The sequence below is a fragment of the Galendromus occidentalis genome, unplaced genomic scaffold (genome assembly GCF_000255335.2).
Source record: "Galendromus occidentalis unplaced genomic scaffold, Mocc_1.1 scf7180000077450, whole genome shotgun sequence".
In the NCBI taxonomy this organism is placed as follows: Eukaryota; Metazoa; Arthropoda; class Arachnida; order Mesostigmata; family Phytoseiidae; genus Galendromus; species Galendromus occidentalis.
The window spans coordinates 194,977-214,920 of NW_003805438.1; the positions used below are offsets into that span (position 1 = coordinate 194,977).

Genomic DNA, 19,944 nt, shown 5'->3' on the forward strand with positions numbered 1-19,944 from the left:
AACGCCTCCTTCAATAAAGAAGAATTAGGATATCCGAATAAAGGTCGGTGGTGATCGAAGCTGGTTTCTCGTTTTTTTTTCGTTCCTTTTCCGTACTCATTGTTGCACAGGTTCAATCTCTTGCTGGTATCTGGTCGAAAGATAGTCGGCCGAATCCGCCAGCTGATGAAGTATCACATGCAGTCCCTGCAAATGGTGCCGGAACGCGGATGCCAAATGTCGGCCGTGTTCCATGGAATCGCGACTTTCATCTGACACAGCAGTCGTATCCGATAAGGTTTCCGACACTGAATCACTGTCCGTATCCTGATCGGAGCCAGCTGAGCCGAGGCTGTCGGTTTTTTTCTGAGAGAGCACCGACGGAGCTCGGAGAACGTTGCTCTTCATGGACGAAGTCATCGATGCCATGCCGAGCCCCGAGCCTATGGACCCGGGTCCCCAGAGCAGCTCGTCTTTCACTTCGCTCAGCATTCCGTAGTACGAATGAAGATCGTTCGATTTGATCGGGTGCGGGGGTGGCACGCGACCCACGAGCTGCATGTCTCGGAGTCTCGAGGGCACCAGGATGGTTTCGTGCATATTGTTCACGGAGCGCACGAAACGGTCCATGGCCGTCAGGATCGATTGCGTAGAGTGTGTCCGGCCTGGGTGATCGAGGCTAGGAGCCTTTCGGCCATCCGAGCTCGTAGTGGCCGAGTCGCCCCCGTTGCGAGCAGAGCGCGGTACATTCAGCGATCTATGGTACATGTCGACCCGCGAGGAGTTCGAACCGCAGCTTACGATCGAAGATATTTTGCGGTTACCGACGTCGTTGTCGTCGTCGGTGTTCGTTATGTTGTCGCCGAGTTCAGCTGAGTCCTCTCAGGGCGTCCGCTGACTCGTCGAAGCGCGCTCACCGATCCTTTTCACCAGCTTGTCGGAAACGACCAACAGGTGGTGATGGTCGTGGAGGTGGTGGTGTTGTTGGTGGTGTCAACAGGTATCCGGGACTCGATCGGAACGAACGAGGGATTCGAACACGTTTCGCAGCCGTTCTGGGTTTTTGTTGGAGGAGACACTCGATCGATCGTTCAATCGACCGAGTCAGCCGCGGAGAAGGTCACGAGCACTTTGAACAAGGGTTCCAATCAGCACTGCTTGCAGATCCACAATAATGTCGTTGTTCCAGAGTATTGTTTGCTGTGTCCACACTGACGGGAAGGAGGGAGTAGCCTAGAAGGGAAACACTGACTGAGAAGAGAAACTGATATTCCAAACGACGACGACAAAGTCGGGAACGAAACACGGTGGAATGGCTAAACCGTGTGCACTGCACGAAGCACCAACGCGGGGTGAGGGCAGTCGGATTTCACTCACTCATTAACCATCCATCCAGCCAGCCAAGCGACCGGCCAGCCTACCTCCGCTTGTTCGCTCGCTTGCTTGCCTGCCAGTCAGCCTGCGTGTCTGCCTGTTTGCCTGCCTGCTTGCTGTCTTCCAAACTAGCTCCTTCTTGCCGCTGCGTCTGCCTCCGCCTTCGGTAGCGGTGCTAAGTCCCTCTTTTTCTCACCCGCAAATGAGTGTCTAGATCTTACTTGCTCGTTTTCGGTGGATGCTATTCGCGCCGATGCGACGAGTGTTTAAATTCGTCTGCGGAATGGCGAAGGAAACCCGATCGACCCGTCGGACGGACGGACGGACGGACGGACGGACGGACGGACGGACGGACGGACAGGCGGGCGGGCGGGCGGGCGGGTGGACAGACGGGCGGACAAACGGACGGACTGAGCGACTGATAGATGAATAGATTGATAAATAGGTAGATCGCTGGCTCCTTCGGTCGCCGCAACGAGCCGCGATCGATCGATGGATCGACGAAACGCTCGCAGAAAGACTTCAGCCGTCCCGTGGGAGAGCGTATACGAAAGGAGGTGCGGAGCTGTTTGCTTGCCTGCCTGCCCGCTTGCTTACCTGGCGGTCTGCCTGTCTAACTGTCTGCCTGACGGACCGTCGGTCGATCGAACAAGCGGGCGGGGGACGGACGGACGCACGTACGGGCGGCGGGACGCGCAGACGAACAGACAGATGAACGGTCCGGCCGTGGCGGCAACAACTTCGTCTTCTGCTTCGTTTTCGGCGATCCGACTAACTATCACCGTAAAAACTGCTCACTCATACCCCACACACAACGCCGTGCGTCGTCGACCGAATCAACAGAACGGAGGAACAAACGAGCGCACCGGTCAAAGAGCCGCTAGTAAGCGGGTCGAGGGGAAATTTCGATAAGCCACGAGAACATATTATGTTTATGACGGCTTAAAAAACCGCTCTCGGTCATGGTGTCAACTGCTCCATGGACCTGTCACACCGTGCTCGTTCCTCGGAGGAAAGACCTCGCCATTCGACTCCGGGCACGGTCATACCGAGCACCACCGACCGATCGCACCGCAGGATCGGCGCATGCCTAGACGCTCTCGATAGCTTGTATTCACTTACGGTTGAGAGTGGTCGCGTTCCTTCGCTGACGAACAATGAGACGATCGAAGTTTTTCGCCCGAATCTTATTCTCGGACACAAGTAGTTCAGCTCGCCCGGGGTGCGGCCTCAAAGTAGCCGGTACACCGAACCGTTAACCGTTTCTGGGACGCTTTTTAGGTTGGGTTAGCCAAGCGCCGGACTACGATCGGATTCATCCAGAAGCGATTGGGAAAAACGAGCACCGAACGCACAAGGGTACCACCGAACAGGTTTCGAGCCGCGCAGATTGTTTACTCGAGGTTCGAGTCACGGTGCAGATCACTCACTCACTCACTCGGCTCGAGGACCGCGGAACAACGTGCGAGAGAACCGACGGATGCAGCACGAGTGGCGCAGCTTGGGATGGAATGCCAGTTCAAATAGCCTCTCAGGACACAAAGAAATAATTAAGAGTGCCAAGAACGTGATACGGTGGTAGCCAATCTGATATGCTAATATTTAGATGTGGTTCGGAGGCGGCCAGCGGCGGGCGGATCTGACGAGGATATCTGTCTTCGCAATGGGCATTGCTGGACGAGATTCGCTGAATTTGTAAAATTCGCTCACCTAAATATTCGCGAGCATCAAGCCACTTGCACTACCTCTATGGGCTTTGGAAAGAAGAATCTACCTTCTCAAAATTCAATATCGTCCGCGCTGACCTCGTCCAAGTCATTCTGGAAATTCCCGAGAGCCGAACTTCTACACAAGCCGCCTCCTCCTCCTCCTCCTCCTCCCATCGCTCAGGTGATGGTGCTCGATCGATTCCGGACAAGATCCTCCCATCGGTCTATTCCCGCCCAACTCTCTCGAAAACCCTGCGCGCTTCAGCTCTTCCGAGAGCCTATAATTGGAGAAGGTGAAGGCGGAAAAGGTTTCAATATCCCATCGGGGACTAATGATGTATGGGAGGGAGCGTATGGGCGGGTTTTGCGAGGGACGTGTTGGGAGAAGTTCGTGGAAATGTTCTCAGATCCCCAACCGGAAAAAACCGGTGAATTGCTATCATCCAGAAACATGATCCGGGGGTGCTCGACGGAGCCGGAACTTCCCGAGCCATCTACACCACCCTCCGGAAAGTGATTTGCGTGATCCACCCGACGAATTTCGGAAAACTTCGATGAGAGCGGGGTCTCCTCCTTTGATCTGAACTTGGACGCCATGTATCACGGGGTCCTCCCCGGTACGGAACGAGTAATCCGTAGCGTGGTGGCCGGGAGCTCCCCGAAAAAATCGCGGCTTTCCGTGACGCCCCCACCTCACCTCTCAACTCTCTGCGGAGACTCCTCGCGGACTACCGCGAAAATCCGCAGCTCCGAACGTTGAGCATCGAATCGCTTCAGAATCTTCGTCGGAACCCGGGTTCAATTGATCCAAGGGAAGCGGGGATGAGGAAGCCGGAGTTCCTCGGGACGACGAAATCTGAGCTCCCTCGGAAGAAAAAATCTGAGCTCTGCTCTCCTTTTCCCTCTGGTTCCTCTGCTAAATGGAGGTGCAGTTCCGCGCGACTATCCCCGTCCGAGTATCGCAACAAGTTGGCCATCCGAGATCTGCCGTGTTTAGATCTAGTGTCATCGGGATAGCGCAGTCACGGCGGATGTTTCCACAGCCGAGTCATTGTTCTGTGTTGTGTCTGCGGCATCGGATATACCGATTCTAGAGTGTCCAATTCTCACCGTGAGAAGTTCCAAGGTGTCGAAGCTTATGATCCGCGCGGAGGAGCTCACCGTAGACTCGGCCGAAGTGTCGAAACTCTGGAGCACCCACTGATGGCCAATATCGTCCGCCGGCCTCAGCCGCTCGCAGTGGCAGCAAATGACGCTGACAGTGCCACGCCCGGCCTTCTTGTTCTGTCGCTCACTCATTCGTTATTCGCCGATTGTATTAACACTCTCTTCGATTCGAAACGATGCGGTCAGGCCGTAGAGCATTGCTTCAAAGAGAAGATCATGTGCGCAACACTGATACAGAGAGCACAATTTGTAGCTGCCCGTTGCGGAGAACTCGCGAGTGTTCTTCACAATGCGGTGCTGCGAAGTTCTCGGTCCAGATGACAGATTCGAGTCAGTGGCGGAGTGCGCAGCTCCGAGTGAGTGTTGCAGAGTCCATCAAGGGTCGAGAGAACGGATTTTCCTTAAGCATGGCTCGGTTTCGGCATATACTGCTCCCGGATCTCGACCCCGATCAGCTGCGTACGAGCGCGCGTAGGATCCGCCTGGGCGAGAGCCACTTGGGAATCCGAGAGCTACACGTCTCAAGTCTGAATCATAAATCGCTTGAGCAAACTCTATGATTAAGATTCGCTTATCGGCATGTTTCTTTCCAAGAGGTCATCTAGTCATGGTGACGGCGATTGTCACGGCTGACTCAGATTCGGATTCCGTCCTCGCACGGCTGATACTGGAAACAAGAACAGCATGGAGCCGAAGTATATCAACGTTCCGGTAGGAGACGTTGATTTATGGGCATCGGGAGGTATATCACACAGCTGAATGATTTCGGCTTATGAGAACTGCGACGTACGCGTATGGCGAGTTTCGACGCGACGCGCGCGGGAAACGGGACGCGACCCGATGTCCAAGGTAGAGCCCAAACCACTGAAACGCCCTTGGCTTAATGTGACTCATTGAAATATTTATCCACATCGGCACAATGTCTCAGATCGCCATCTTCCACAGAGAAGCGAAAATTCGCGTTCGCTTGACCTTATCAAGAGTTGTGTAACATGTCTAGCTCAAATAAAAATGAAGCGCAGTTTTTCTCCCAGACGGTTGGCTCCATGTACGGACATTCTCTGATAGGCGGCGCCGACGAAATCCGCAATGTAGAAACTTTCAGATATTATTCTCCTGTCGTCTTGCCCAATGCCTTACAATGTCATCATGCATGCATGAATGTTCCTCCGAATGCTTCTGATAAAGCGTTTCCGGAACGCCTCGCAAAACCGTATTTTCACTTCGTAGCGATGAAAGACTGTTCCAATAAATACCCCGTGGTTTATCTCGACGGGATTCCCCCGGATCCGATCGCGAGGATTTACAGAACTTCCGAGTTCAGAGGAAAGCGAAACAGAGAGATACGGAAGGAGTCAGCGTCTCTCCGGTCTACCTGGCTTTGACGTGAATATTCATATGCATCCTTTCGGTAAAGTCTCCGATTATCTAAAAATTCGTTATCTGATATGTTTTGGATATAATCTGATAGGGAACGGAATGTAAATGGGAGTCCTTGTATCTTTGTTTCTCACGGGAACTGATAAGATTTGATGGCATCAGCTCGTTCTCCGTCGTGGATCGAGTCGCCCTGCCGGCCTGCCTCTACTCTGTCCGTCGATCCATTCGATCATATGTATATACGCTAGCTCGTGTCTGCCTGTCTGTCTGTCCGTCGGTGGAACGGTGGGTTGATCAGTCAGTCTATCAGTTAGTAACTAAGCGATTCTGAGTGCGATCAAATCCATGTGCCTGAGTCCAAATTTTGGCGGTTGGTCTGACCGGAAACGGAGGCTCTTTCCGGTGTAGAGAACTTTATCTCTGCGGAAGCACACTCTCGAATTCGAGAACTGAAGATATCTGAAAGCAGCGCTATCTGCGCGTATCATCGGAAAGATTAATAACGATTACGTTCTCCCCCAGATAAAGACGAAGGCTGACAAGTCGCTCGAAGGGCCGAACGATTAGAGAAATGAGAACTATGTTTCCCGGCAAGGCGATCTTCCGATCGAACGTGATCAATACGTAGGAAACTTTCTAGAGGAGACGAGCTTATCGGAAAGTGAAATCCTGTCAGTAACCGGCGATCGGGAAATCGATCGATAGTACAATCTATCCGCAACGAGCTCTGGACACGTGGATGTCTACATACAGGGGGCCATCAGGTAGAATTTTCCGTTCGAAAGCCGTGTCTGATATTTCTGTTTGACCAGCTGCGGGGTTCTGAGTGGTCCCCGCTTAAAAAATTGATTTGAGGAGGCGTTCTTCCACACTCACGATCATTATCTATTCTCCCGAATGATTTGTCTCTTTTTTCTCTGGGTAGGTAAGACCGAGGTCAAATCAGAAGCAAACGCACGAGTATTCATCAGCTTTTTTTATTCATTAGACTACTGTTCTACTGCTTCTTCTCCGTCATCTGGAACCTTTTCATTCCTTCCGGTGCTTCCACGTGACCATTCCGTTGTCGTTTTGATTTTTCCTCAAGACGGAGATTTTACGTTTCAAGTTTCAATCTCTCTCAAGCTCCATGTACTTGACCAACTTGACGATTTGTTCCGCCAGTTCGCGCGACGAAGCACAAAGAACTCTCCTGGCCATCAAGTCCAGGGGACCACCTAGAAAGCAATCAGACTTGCAATGATAAGCGGGCGCCCTGCTGATTTGAAATCCACTCCGACCGTAGGTAATTATTACTTGATCCCTGTCCAAATTCGGGTTCGATCGAGGAACTCAGAGGCGATTTATCAAGTCCAAGCACCACTCCGAACTCTGTCAACATCCGCTCGATCCGAAACTCAGGGCCTTGTATGCGGAATCGAATACGGCACCGACTGCTTCAGGATGCCGTCCGTGATCGAGCGAATACGACAAGTAGTCTGTCATCGATTTTGTTTTCCACGCCTCGGTCAACTCCTATCGCGAAACGGATTGGAGAATCACAGTCAAATCTGAGGGAGAAGCAAGAAGTCTCCATGAGACCCCGTGGAACGCGCAGCAGAACCAATCGTGAGCTCAGCGCATGACTCGATCGTGAGCCGTCTCTTCGCTCATCACTCATGGTGGAGGTACGTTTCTCGGTGAAATCCGGAATTTAAAGAAGAAGGAGCAGGTCCATACACGGCTGCATAAGCGCAATGCGTTTTCTGAGCGTTATGAAACTATGTACAGGAATCCTGATCTCAAAGATCAGAAATTCTTCCGAATCGCGAATAATTTCTTCACGAAGATACACCCGGATCACACGTTGGTTCCTCCTTCTCCGCGGGAGCTGACGAGAGACGCCGATCCTCGTTGATGAGACTCGGAGTCGGGAAGACAGATACGGATTTTGCAATGATGCCCATGATATCATCCCCTTCGACATGTATTTTTTGTTTTGTCTCAGACGTCTACGGGAAGGTTACAAGGTTGAGTCATGTTTCGTAAGAGATGCGCTCGGTTCGAGAAAACATTCTGGCATGGCGAGCGCACTCACTCACCGTTCATATCGCAGACGTAACCGCCGGCTTCTTCCACGATTATCTTCCCGGCTGCAATGTCCCAGCAGTGGATGCCGAATTCCTGGTAGGCATCGGCGTTTCCGCCGGCTACCATGACCATATTCATGCAGGCGGAGCCCAACGAACGAATGCCATGCGCCCGCGGTAAGATATTCTGCAACAGGAGGAACGGAGAGAAAAACGTGGCATTACGTTTCGGTCGATACAACGTCCTATCGAAGCCCCTTTGCGTTCAAATACTTTCGGGCTCAGCTATGAAAGACCTCAATCCGACGACGAATCTAAGCGGTCGTCATCGAAGCGGGAACCACGCGAGCTTTCGGCCGACGTTGGCGTTCCATCACGAATTCGTTGGCATGATCGGGGTTGGAGAGGAAGAGAGCGCGAGAGTTGGAAAACAAATTGCAAAAGTTCCACCGCGGGTCCTGGGAGGCGTTCGTTTTTGCCGTTTCCCCCGATACCCTGGTCACGGGGAAATCCGCAGGAAATCTCGTTTGTTCGAGGGGCTGCTTTAGGGGAATCACTCCGGAAAAATCGTTCTGTTCGGGCATACGCGACCACGAGAATCAGGTGTGGAAGATGCCAGGTCTAAGCGGAGAAAACCCATGAATAGGAAAGTTCTAGCCGGTCAGACGAATCGGCACAGACAGACGAACTGACGGACAGCAAAGCAACGGCGACCGCCGTTGCAGCGTCATCGTCGCTGTGGTGGTAGTCTGTGTCGAAACGTCTCGTCGCGAACCGATTTTCCGGTGTTGAATTAAGCGATTCTGGACGGCCGATCGTAAGTCTATCCAGCTCGTCCCGGATTTTCTGGTTCAGAACAAAACATTGCCAATGCGGAACTCGATCACGAGTCAGACGAACAATTTGAAAAGCGACAACAACATAATCTAACTCCGGGTCGGGCTTGCCACCAGCGCTATCGGCTCCGGATGGAGAGTCGTCGGAGGCAATGAGCCGAACTCCACGTCTGGAGCAACATCGACAGGAACGCGATAAACTCATGAGGTCCGCGCTGTTTACCGATCATTGAGCACGATTACGCGACGAACTGTGACGGGGAAGAAGATTCGCGGTGACTGCATGAATAAAATTTACAATGTCTCATTTTTCATCAAGGAGTGGCGGAGGATGGGGAAAATATAAATAGTATCGTGACTCGTGTTCTCCGAGCGGAAAACTTCCTCGTTCCGCGGTCGCCTCCATTGACGCTTCTTCATACCGATCTGACTCTTCGTCAGAGCGAGCGGATGAAAACGAAAATCCTCACAAGAACAGCCTTGAAACTTGTCCGTAGTTTATCCCGCTCGCGTCCGGGGATTTAGGGAATGGACGAAATTCTCGGGACCGTGAAGATGCAAAAGAACAAACAAGACGCTTGAGGCCGCCTTTCGTGCCCTCACTGTCTCCGTAGCACTCGTTGTGATTATCAGCGACCATCTAACCTTCAGCCCTTCGGTAGTTGTCTGCGAATACTTCCCGAGAACGACGTCTCTCGTCAACAGATTCCCAGCAGTTCCAGAACGCACTGTTATCTTTGACGGAGCAGTCACATTACGGCGAGCGACAGGAATGAGGAAATCTAATCGAGGTATTGTTCAATCGGAATGTAACGCGGTGATTCAGACATTTTCTGTCAGGTCACCCTTCTTAATCAGATCAGGGGTTTTATTGAAGTTCTCGGTAATCCATGGACTCGTAGGCAGGCACAGAAGAACGAGCGAGGCGTACGCAATTGCCGCATCCGAGCATTCCCAAGACCGCCGACAGGGAGTCCTTGTCGACAGAAGCTTCTAGACCGAAAAAAGCCTTGTCCCTCCCCTCCCCGCTATACGAGGCTGCCGTATGTCGCAGTATGACGATAATCGTCGTCCGCCAAGCGCATTACGGCGTGAATTGTACGCGCATCCGCTTACGCGTTAGATAGACAAACGAGCGAACGCAAACACCGAGTGTTCCCCATGAGATATTACAGGTCAAGCGAACGCATTATCTGGGGGATGCAGGGAAGGCCGCCGCGGGGAATCAGAAGTCTTACACCGAAACTTGGAACTGGTCACATCGCTCGATCCGGAAACGCTGTCACTTGCTTGGCTCAGTGCTCGATCGGAGCCAATGGATATGGGATTGATGGAGGTCCTTCTGGACGGTCTCTCTACATTGACGACAAATTAGTCCAGACCACCCCCAGCACGTCGAAGTCCGCTCTGACCGTGAGGAGGGGAGGTTTTTTTGGAGTAGAAGTTCCCAATTGTCGGCCCTCGGCCTCCCCGCGAGAATTCCCCATGCGACCCGCGATTGGCGTGGGGAATCGTCGGGAGATTACCATGCTCTGACCTCATTCTCGCTTTCCGCGGGACGACTGACATCCGACCGAAATGGTCGAAGATCATAAGAGGTCCCCCGGTCACGATCGATGCACCAAAGTGCCAAAATCAAGCCGAGAGGCTAGAAAAGATCATTCCGCGATTGCCCTTTGAGTTCCATTAACAGAATCAAGAACCGAACGCTGTGTCCTTGGGATGTCCATGCGCACCCACGGCTCAAATACGGGTGTTCACACGAGAGATGATATACAAGAGAAATATTCCTCCTTAGAATGAATCCTGGTCGGACCTTGGATCTGTGAGCCGTATCTGGAGCCTCATTCAAGAATTACCATCCCAAGCTCTCTTGGACGGTATTCGTTCTGGCATTTGGGCGAATACGACAAGCGACATTCCTCGGTTAGCAGTCACTACGATTCTCTGTATCCCATTCCAACGAGTGTCACATGCAACACTTGCGCGTTCAACATCATGTGGACAGCGGAGTGTTTGGCCCCACCGCTTTTCCCCTCCCGTCTCGCCCAACGGGGGTCATGACGGAAAATCTTTCAGGATGACAGCTCTCATGGCTGAACTCGAATTATTTCAAGAAGACGTTATCCTACGAGTGACTAAGACAACTTAGTCATTCGTAGGATTTACGCGATGGCAGAGGGTGCCCGAATCTCCCGTTTGCAATATTCGACCAGCTGACGAAAAAAACTTCGGGGAGCTCATCCTTCGCAGATCTCAATCGAGCGTCCGTGAGCTTCAACGAGCCCCCGCCCCCCCTCACCTCTCATTGAGCACCCCGCTCGAAGAGTACTCACGCAGAAACTCTCTGGCGGACTTCCCAATTCTCTCGGCGAGCTCATACGTACACTAGTGATTAGCGTTCGAAGACGATGGATGTAGCTATCTCTACGCACCGACTCATTCGACTTCGGCAACCCGCAAGTGAGTCATCCGCAACCCACGAGTCAGTAGTCCCCGACCCCGCACCGGGGCGAAGGTTCTATCTGGAGACAAGCGAATGATACGAAAGTGGCGTTCGGGGATCCCACAAAAGCGCGCATCCCCTGCAAGACCGAACTCCAATTGTGAGTTCTCTTGATTCAACCTGCGACCCGGGACGTACGGTCTGCGTAAGACTGATCGCACCGGACCCCGGCTGATGTTCGCGTAGCCAGAATTTCAAGTAAGCATTTCAGGGGTTCTTCCACCGTCTCATGAGTTCGCAGTGCCGCCCGCGAATCTTCGAGAAACTTCCGCGATAATGGGTTAAAGCTGATCGGATCATCGACACCGAGGTCAAATCGGTCAGAGTAATATAAAATCTCAAAACTACTATTGCTCGCCGTCCCGGCAATTCAGAGGATGGAGCCACGTAAATTCGGAAAAGAGTCGATTTGAATTTGAAAATTCTGCCGCAGCTTGATGAGCAGGGAAGAAAAATGGAGACGAGCAAAATAAAATGAAGCTAAGAACCGGTCCTGGTAGCCGGTCGGGTGAAAATTTTCACTCATAATTCATTCGCCGCTTCTCTTGATTGCAAGAAAAATACGACATCCTCAAATGAGACGGGTAATAAAAGTAAAGTACGGGGAGACAGTTTTGTCTCCGAAACAACTTCGCCGCGACGCCTATCATCCTCTGATACCGTCGGCATAGATTGGGTTCTGATTCGATTTACGTGCACCGCAGTTTCTGATTCCGCACCGTCGGTCGGCAGTGCGGGTAGAGGCAAAGGTGTACAAGTTGAACGTTCATCCCCAAGTCACTTTGACGGTGTCAAAAGGTAGAATTACGATCTGTTCCGACGAGACGGGATACCTCACGATCTTCAGATTGTTCCCGACGTCGAGTGATTTTTCCCATGTTTAATTCATTGTATGGATTCCGTTTTCCAGTCAGCGTCCCACGGTGAATAGGACGATTCAGGAGCGATCCGCATTCGTTCCAGTAATGAATTTCCCCAAAACTCAAACGACGCGGTTGACTCACATCCGCTTTCGCGATTCACCTCTTTCTTGATTTTTCCGAATCGGCTTCTCATGAAGCGGAGCATTCAATTAGGATGAATGTTTTTAGCGCGATAATGTTCAGGTTTGACGTCAAGTGTTCGAGGAAGCAGGAGTTTCCTTTGCAGTCAGTGTTTTTTCCTCCATGAACGTGCCTTCAATCTCGTCCCGTCATCGATCTAGAGGGAGACTTTCACCATTCTTCGAGGAACTCTTCAAGGTGCGCCGACACCGAAATAAAAACCTGCTCCGAGTTTTCTGACGTGTGGAACGAGCCAGAACTCGACTCCCCATCATTGCAACAGATGCTTCTTCTCTGACATTCCAATCTCAGGCTGGAACAGTGCTCGGTACGAGCTCCGAAGCGTGCACCGGCCGATTCGAAGATAAAGAGCAGATTTGTATGAGATCTATCGTATTCCTCCGACTTCTAATACTTCGAGCAGAAGGAGACCTTGGAAACTTTTACTTCCAACATCAAATGGAGCTTAGCGCAATCCGCGAAAATTCAGAGCGACTCTCGTTCCGGAGTGCGGTGTTCCAGAAAGGTGTCCCGCCTTCGGCTCCCACCGCGAGAAGTCGAATAATGGGACCAGAACAAGAGACCTTCGGAGTCACTTTGATGGCCGTATGCTTGCTCGACCGGCAAGGTGGCTTCGGTGATCCATTTGAGCCGCTAAAGGAGAAAAGTGTCATCAGCACTGCTCTCACTCATGTAACATCGACCCGCGAGTCGATTCGCGAGAGCATGCGATGACGAGAAATGGACGGGGAAATGGATGTTCTTAACCGCGGGCCGCGGAGTCCGATCGAGCACTCTGTATTCGTGTTCGAGTTTCGGACAGGATTCGAGAACGATCTTGATCTTCGATCCGGTGCGCCGAGGAAATTATCATGAGCAATTCGCGCCACGAGCAAGTCCGTAAGCGAGTTCAACGTCGAGAATACGGTGAGTGATCTCCCCGACGGGCCTCTCGCGGAGTTTCGAGACTCGTGCCGAGAATGGACGTTGAGCTTCCGGCTGCATGGGACGCCGGGCGTCAAAACCTCACCAGTGTCGGAACCTCGCCGTAGTCAGGCGCAGGAGGTGGTCTGGCCGCAGTTGACTTTCATACTCCGAGAAATTTCTCAATATACGATTCTACGGTCGGGCACTGAAAGACGGAGTGATCAGCCGAGAGAACGATTAAAACCCGAGACATCTTCGACCATGTGGAACTGGGACGAAAAAAACAATATTTTCTCGGAAAGTACGGAGTCTGAGCGATTAGGAGGCGAAGCGCCGAAACGATCCTGCTCGATCAACCGTGGAGGAGTTTGATATGAGTGATCCGGATACCAGCGTCCCGGTCATCCCGTGGCGGAGAGCATTAATGAGCCAGTTGCGTAGCTAGGGGGTGCGGATCGCACCGGCCGCCACTCCTCTCGCCGGTTCCAGGGGCGCCAGGGTTCCTTTTCGACACTCGGGTTCGAAACGACGGATACAACTACCTCGAGTTCTCGCCGTTTTATGGACTGGGGGCGTCATCTCCCGAGATGACGCCATGAAAAATTGAGATTTTCTGGGCAAGGTTCGAGGGAGACCTTGATCAGGGGCGGCATCCCCAGGGGTTGAGACCCAGCGCTGGTTCGCCTGGTTACGTCGCTAAAGAGACCTTCGGAGATGCGACGGGGTATCGGGAGACAACAGGCAGGGGACGGACAGTGTACCATACTCACCTTCATATTTTGGAAGATTAAATCGATTCTCTCCTGGTCCCTCCCAGATCCAGCTTCGCTCATCACAACTGCTTTCGCCAAATCCGTGCAGCTTGATACCTGAAAAAACGGATCCAGATCAGGGCAGATATTCTTCTCTCCATGCCATTCTCTTGATTACGACAGCCCGACCGGCCCGAGACTCTCGGCGTTTTCCCTCAACGGAGATTCGTGAACTCTCCAAGCATTCTTCGCTGGATGCGAGAGATCTCACTTTCAGTTTGGCATCGTTGACGAAAGCTCCTCGACCTTTGCGGGCGGTATACAAAAGCTCGAGCACCGGGTTGTAAATGAAACCTAGTGCGATCTCTTTGTTGATAGCGAGAGCCACTGAAACGGCCACCATGGGGAAACTGCAAAAAGAGACCTGATTGAATGATGAGCAGCATTCGACAGAATCCATCGAGCGTGAACGCCTCGAGAAAAATTAACCCAGGACCTTCGCAAGTAACGACAAGCGGAATAGTTGTGAGTAAGTGATACTTACGTGTGGACGAAATTCATCGTGCCATCGACAGGATCGATAATCCACGTCGGATTATCCGTCAGATCGTTTTTCGTTCCCCCGGCGGTCGATTCCTCGCCGATGAATCTAGAATCGCATGGGAGACGAGAGCTTTAGGCTCTCCATGGACTTTTTTGGATCATATCCAGACAAATTATTCGCTGATGATCTTAGGTAGTTGGAAGCGGCATGCTTAGCGGGTGGCTCTCCTCGGAATGGCATACTTACGAATGGCCGGGGAATTTTTCCGATAGCTTGCTGATCAGAAGTTTCTCGACGCCTTTGTCAGTTTCAGTGACCAAGTCTGCGAAGCTCGCTTTAGTCTCCACCTGCTTATCTTCTTGTATTGCACTCCTGACCATCTGAAAACGGATGAGAAAATTTTGAGTCACAACCGGAGCCTACTCTTCAGCCGTTTTTACCGCGGGTGAGGACATGAAATCCTACGGAGCCATTCGGATCGACCTGCTTCTTTTAGATCTCCCGCAAATAGTGACCCATTCGAGCACAAGGCATCACGAGCAAGAATCTTAACGATGGATCCACATTGCCGCGCCCTCAAAATGGGGGAACCATGATAAATCCCCATAGAGGAGCCCAACCATCTTAAGGGGAGTATTATTCTGAGCAGTTCCAATAATCGAACTGGCAGTTTGATCTATTGAATTGGCAGTCTGATTTCAAAAATTGGCAGTAATTGCAACCGGCAGTTTTTCTGGCGAACGGGCGGTTTCCGATGATTGATGCGGTCGCTTTTCAAGGAGATTTCCAAAGATCTGGCCGATCAAACGAAGTCTTCTCGATCGCCCGGCTCTCGAATGCTCGATTGTCGATCGCCTTTCTAGTGAGAGGTTAGGTTGAGTGAATACTAACTAAATAGGACGAAAACTGCCAACACAATAATATTAACTTCCGGATTCGAGGAGAAAACTGCAACCGGAGAGAGCTGCCATTTTGAAAAAAAAACTGCCCGTAAAAATGCAAGCCCTATCTTAATAGGTGACCTCCAGCCGTGATAGAAATGCCCATAAGATTTGGAGCTATCCGTCGGACGGGCAGGTCGAGAAGTGAAATGGCTCCGCGCGATTCGCTCCGCAGGCAGTCGGAGCACTTGAAGTCAGGGCCGCCGCGCCAATCTCCGCGGTTCGAACGAATTGCGTGACAGCTCCTGTGTTCACGCACGTGCTTCGCGCAGACAAGAATCCGACCGCGCTCGTTCTCCCGCTCCGTTACCACTCGTCCAATCCGCGAACGAACTGATTCTCCCCCAATGCTGAGCTGTCATGTCCATTGACGACCGCGCGTCAAGAGACATGCCAATCGAAGCACCACAGCCGTGCGCGAGAAAGGCTCCACATGAGAGCTTCGTCAATCAAATCCCGACCGATGTCAGAAATACTCCGAACACTCGATTTAGCATCCCTGCGGCCACAATTCATATCACCAGCACGAATTGAGTCCATACCTGTCCTGCCTCTTTGACCAAGTCGAGGGCGCAGTGGAAAAACTCGTCGAGCTCCTTTTGACTGACTTCGACCGGCATTCTGGGAGGTTGGTTCGCGCCTGCGACTTCGGGCTTCCTCAATATCCACGTAGCGATTCTGACTCGTTAATGACAGTTCACAGGCTTTTAGACGCGACCTTCACTTGATGAACCGGTCGTATGTGTCAACAATCTGTGGATCCTGCCGCTTGGTCGCTGCTGATCTACGGGCAAGGAGCGGATGCGACTGCTCGGGGAAGGAGTTTACCACTCGGAGGGTGACCGACCTCAGCTCAATGGACTGGAAACCGCTTATCGCCGCGGAGCTAGATTAGGGAGCCTGGCACTGGATATCTCCCTGGGATTCTTTCGCTCCGCGTGACACGGAGAGATGCAGATGTCGATCCCGACGCTGCTCGATAGGAAGTCTGTGAGGGGCAGGAGGGAGATTCCCGTATGGAGAATGAGCGTCTGATCGAGATCTTCTATATGGTTCGAAATTCCGGAGAATCCTGCGAAACCGCATCGAGACCATAAAATCATAATTGATTCGGGGGCACCTGCCTCAGACGCGGCTTCCAGGCAGCGCCATTCCGCACTTCGGCGACCGAACGAACGAAGGTTCTGTGAAAAAAATCTGCCCGGGAACGCGAAGTACTGCGACGGAGCTCCGAGAATGCTGGACTCTCAAGAGCAATAATTCATCATTCATCACCGACGGCCCCGCTTTTCAAGAGGCTCGACAATACATCTCCGACAAGTCCTGAAGCTGCGGGTTGCGTCGAACGGCCTGAGTCACCGATCTTCGCACGTGGAGACTTTAGGGTCCAATTTTACTGACGTCGATCATAGATTGGCGCTTGTCGTATGTAAGTCGTCGAAACGAGGGGAGAGTCGGAATGATTGTGATTAAACTCGCTGTCCATCCTCTCCATTCTTCCATGCATGATTTCCTTCCGTCGTCTCACCGATGATCTGTGCGAACGCCTTTGAGCGGCCCGCCGAGACGTCATGTCCCTGCAATACAACGATATCGGGGAGCTCTCCACGAGGCGTCGTCAGTCAGACAAGCACCTCCTCGAACGGGAAGAGGTGAAGCGGATTTCGGGATCTCGCATCAGAGGAGCCAAAGTACTCGAGCTCGCATGCGGTTCCGGATTCTATACCTACGACCTCGTCGAATGGGGCGCTGACTGTGTCGTTGCGGTCGACATCTCTACGGGAATGCTTGAGGCGTCTCGCTCTTACGCTGAATCGCAAGGACGGCGAGCTCCGAATGCTCATTCGATGCTGGGCAACGCCTTCAAGCCCCAAGTGTATCCGCACGGCCCATTCGATATCGTTTTTTGTGCGTGGATACTCAACTGTGCTCCCGACTCGCGAACCATGGCCAGTATCTTCGACGAAACGTTGCTCTGAATCTCAGACCGGCAGGTCTGTCTCTGAACGTCGGATTACCCCCGGAAGAAGATCCCGAATTGAGCTCCTCTGCCGGTTATGTGTCGCTCGGAGAGCCGACTATGATCGTCAAATGAGCGGAGAGCGTCGAGAATGGCGTCAAACTTCGAGTGAGCCTCAAGAAAGCAGGAGATGAGGGGAGCTTCGAATGCTTCTATCTGAAGAAGGACGACGATGAAAAAGCCGCCAGGGTTGGTGGTTTGACGGGTCCGATAGAATGGGAGATATCGAAGGCTTATGGTCTAGGTGAGCTGGTGGACGATGAATCGCCAGAGCAGGAGCGAATCATTGAGGAAGCGGCACCACATTATTTCTCCCTGCTCATCATCTCTTACTGACAGAAAGAGAGGCAAGGGAAGATGGGGGAACGCTCTCGGGAGGATGAATTGGGGGTCCAAGGGAAGAATGGTTCGTGAGAACCCCATGAGGATATTGAAAAATCGGGATGTCCTCATTACGTGAGCATTGGCTGTAGTACACCTCCAAGTACAATACATACAGATACATACGATATGATACATGCTCCAATAGAATGTCCCGGATAGAGAGGAATAAATCCTTGGGCTGTTGGCTTCGCCTCGTGGTCCTCCACCTTTACGTACGCATACGAAATTCCGACGACCCGAGTCATTCAGTCCTCATGAGATGACAGAGCACAGATCGCGGCGAAGGGCTACTCTCGTATTTCAGGAGTATTTCCCCACGTATCTTTCAGCGGACTTACAGAAAACCAGGCGTGAATTTTCCGATGGTCAAAATTTGCCATATGTATATGGAGATGGCGTTCATTCGTCAACAACTTCGGGTGTGAGTTCCTGCTCCGATATTCTCGACGTACCCACATATGAATACATATCACAATCTAGAGGCTTCACGCGCTTCTTGTTGTGCATCGCACTTCCCCAATCGAAGTCCTCAGCATCAATTCATTCGTGTAAACGAGTCAGCTGGAATCTGCGAAAGGCTCGTTCTGTCAGTCTACGCCAGTATCGGCAGCTCGCGCCCTTCCACCTCTCTTGCGTCGCTCGAAAGAGGCTGGATCATCTCAGTGAGCTGCGTTTTCCGCTCCGATAGGTAATCGTTGTATGGAGCGGTCTTAGCGGGAGTGCTAGTCTATCGAAAATCCCCATGAAGGCTCTCTGTCTTCGCCAGCGGGGAAACTACCCGATTGCGGGTCGAGCTGTGTAAGGTTGAGGTCAGTTCGAGATAAGAAGCCTATCAGAGGATCCTATTAGGGAGCCCGAGATATTCCCCATGTCCGTTCTTCGACGCCTATAGCTGTCTTGCGATCGAGAAGGGTTCACGGGGAGAGCTCGTTGGGTCCTGGTATGGTAGAGACGGCCATTCTTCCTCCCGTTGTTCTCGGTTCGACGTCTTTCGAGGGACCCTAGTCTCTTCTCGGCGGATGAATGTGAATTCAATGGGAAATAGAGGACATTTTCTCCAGTATTGTTTCTGATATTCTAAAGATGCCCCCAATGGCTCTGGGTCTGCGTCTCCGAAAGTTCATCATTCGTCGTCACGCTCATCGTGAGCCGTTGGTCCTTGCCTATCGGTCGAGGCCCTCCATGGCCCTCTGAAGCTGTGGTTTCGATAAAGAACGAAGGTCAGTATCGCCCGCATCGAGGATGCAGGGCACGATATCCCACTCATCCTCATTCTCTCGAGCGAGGTCGCTCAGCAAGACCGTGAACAGGAGTGGTCTGAGATTTTCTTCCTGGGCCGTTGTCCAGATGACCGCGAGGACGGAGAGCTCTTTGCGACCCCATCCTCCATCGAAACTCCGCTATCCTATGCATTGAAATCCCTTCGGTCGTCGGCGAAGTCTCTTCCCGAAAAGAAACTCCGCGAGATCTTTCTGGTCGTAAGTTCTGATGAAAATGATCATCGGAACCCTTCCTAGGTCAGGCTCTTCACTCATGAATAGGAGCTTCGCTGAAAACTGTTTCAGGTTTCCTCTCCAATGGTGAGCGCAGAGGAAAGCTTAATCACATCGGGAATGTTCCGTCTCTTTTCCGAAGTCTCCCACATTACGGCCGAAACGTTCGAATGTTTCCGATTGAGCAACTCAGATGTCTTGAGACAATTATATTCCTCTTTGATTTCCCTTCACTGACAGCGTCCTTCAATAATATTACCGGCAAGGTGTATCACCGAAAAACGTAGGGATCTGACGACTGATTTCTGATCGATATTTCGGCCTCCGCGAATTCGGCACAAGGAACCGTGGGAAAAGCAGTATACAAGCAAAGACGAAGCCCATTTGCGAGGCAATTGTCATTCTCGTCAGACGAGAAGAGCATTTTTCGCTATCAGAGCTGCCCCGGCGTGCACGGTGGCGATTCGAGATGAATAGAGACACGACTCTGAGACGCGCTAAATAGCATCGAAAGGAACACGTTGAGCCCAGACTTTGCGTTGATCGCTTCCATCTTTCCGGAGCGCGATCGAGGGGGATTAGAAAACAATTTATTGCGATAGAGATTAGGATTCGAGATACTGGCAACCGCTCACAACGAGGAGCAATCGGCAGAGAAACGCCTGCATGCTCCTCAAGTCCGACCGAGAGAGACAGGTGATCGACGAAATCGAGACCGTTTGTAATACAGGCGTTGATCCTCCAACACTGGCGTACCGCTTGTACCTCTTGAGCAAAACTGAGAGGCATCCCGTACAAGGGAGGGATTATCATCTGCGAT

The 19,944-nt window shown here is 52.0% G+C and overlaps 2 protein-coding genes across 2 annotated transcripts; both read right to left on the reverse strand.

Annotated features, from left to right (window-relative positions):
• LOC100901401 (mid1-interacting protein 1A) lies at positions 1 to 2,726 on the reverse strand. The gene is made up of 2 exons (XM_029111569.1): positions 2,476 to 2,726; positions 1 to 1,212 (listed from the first exon to the last, which is right to left on the reverse strand). The coding sequence occupies exon 2, from the start codon at positions 745 to 747 to the stop codon at positions 97 to 99; it is 651 nt and encodes a 216-aa protein (XP_028967402.1). The 5' UTR covers positions 748 to 1,212; positions 2,476 to 2,726; the 3' UTR covers positions 1 to 96.
• Positions 2,727 to 6,570: 3,844 nt separating this feature from the next.
• Positions 6,571 to 16,071, reverse strand: LOC100904903 (inositol monophosphatase 1). Its single transcript, XM_003743609.2, has 7 exons — positions 15,770 to 16,071; positions 14,533 to 14,666; positions 14,287 to 14,391; positions 14,014 to 14,152; positions 13,761 to 13,859; positions 7,691 to 7,865; positions 6,571 to 6,826 (listed from the first exon to the last, which is right to left on the reverse strand). Exons 1-7 carry the CDS (start codon positions 15,845 to 15,847, stop codon positions 6,720 to 6,722), a joined length of 837 nt encoding a protein of 278 aa, XP_003743657.1. The 5' UTR covers positions 15,848 to 16,071; the 3' UTR covers positions 6,571 to 6,719.
• Positions 16,072 to 19,944: the final 3,873 nt, after the last annotated feature.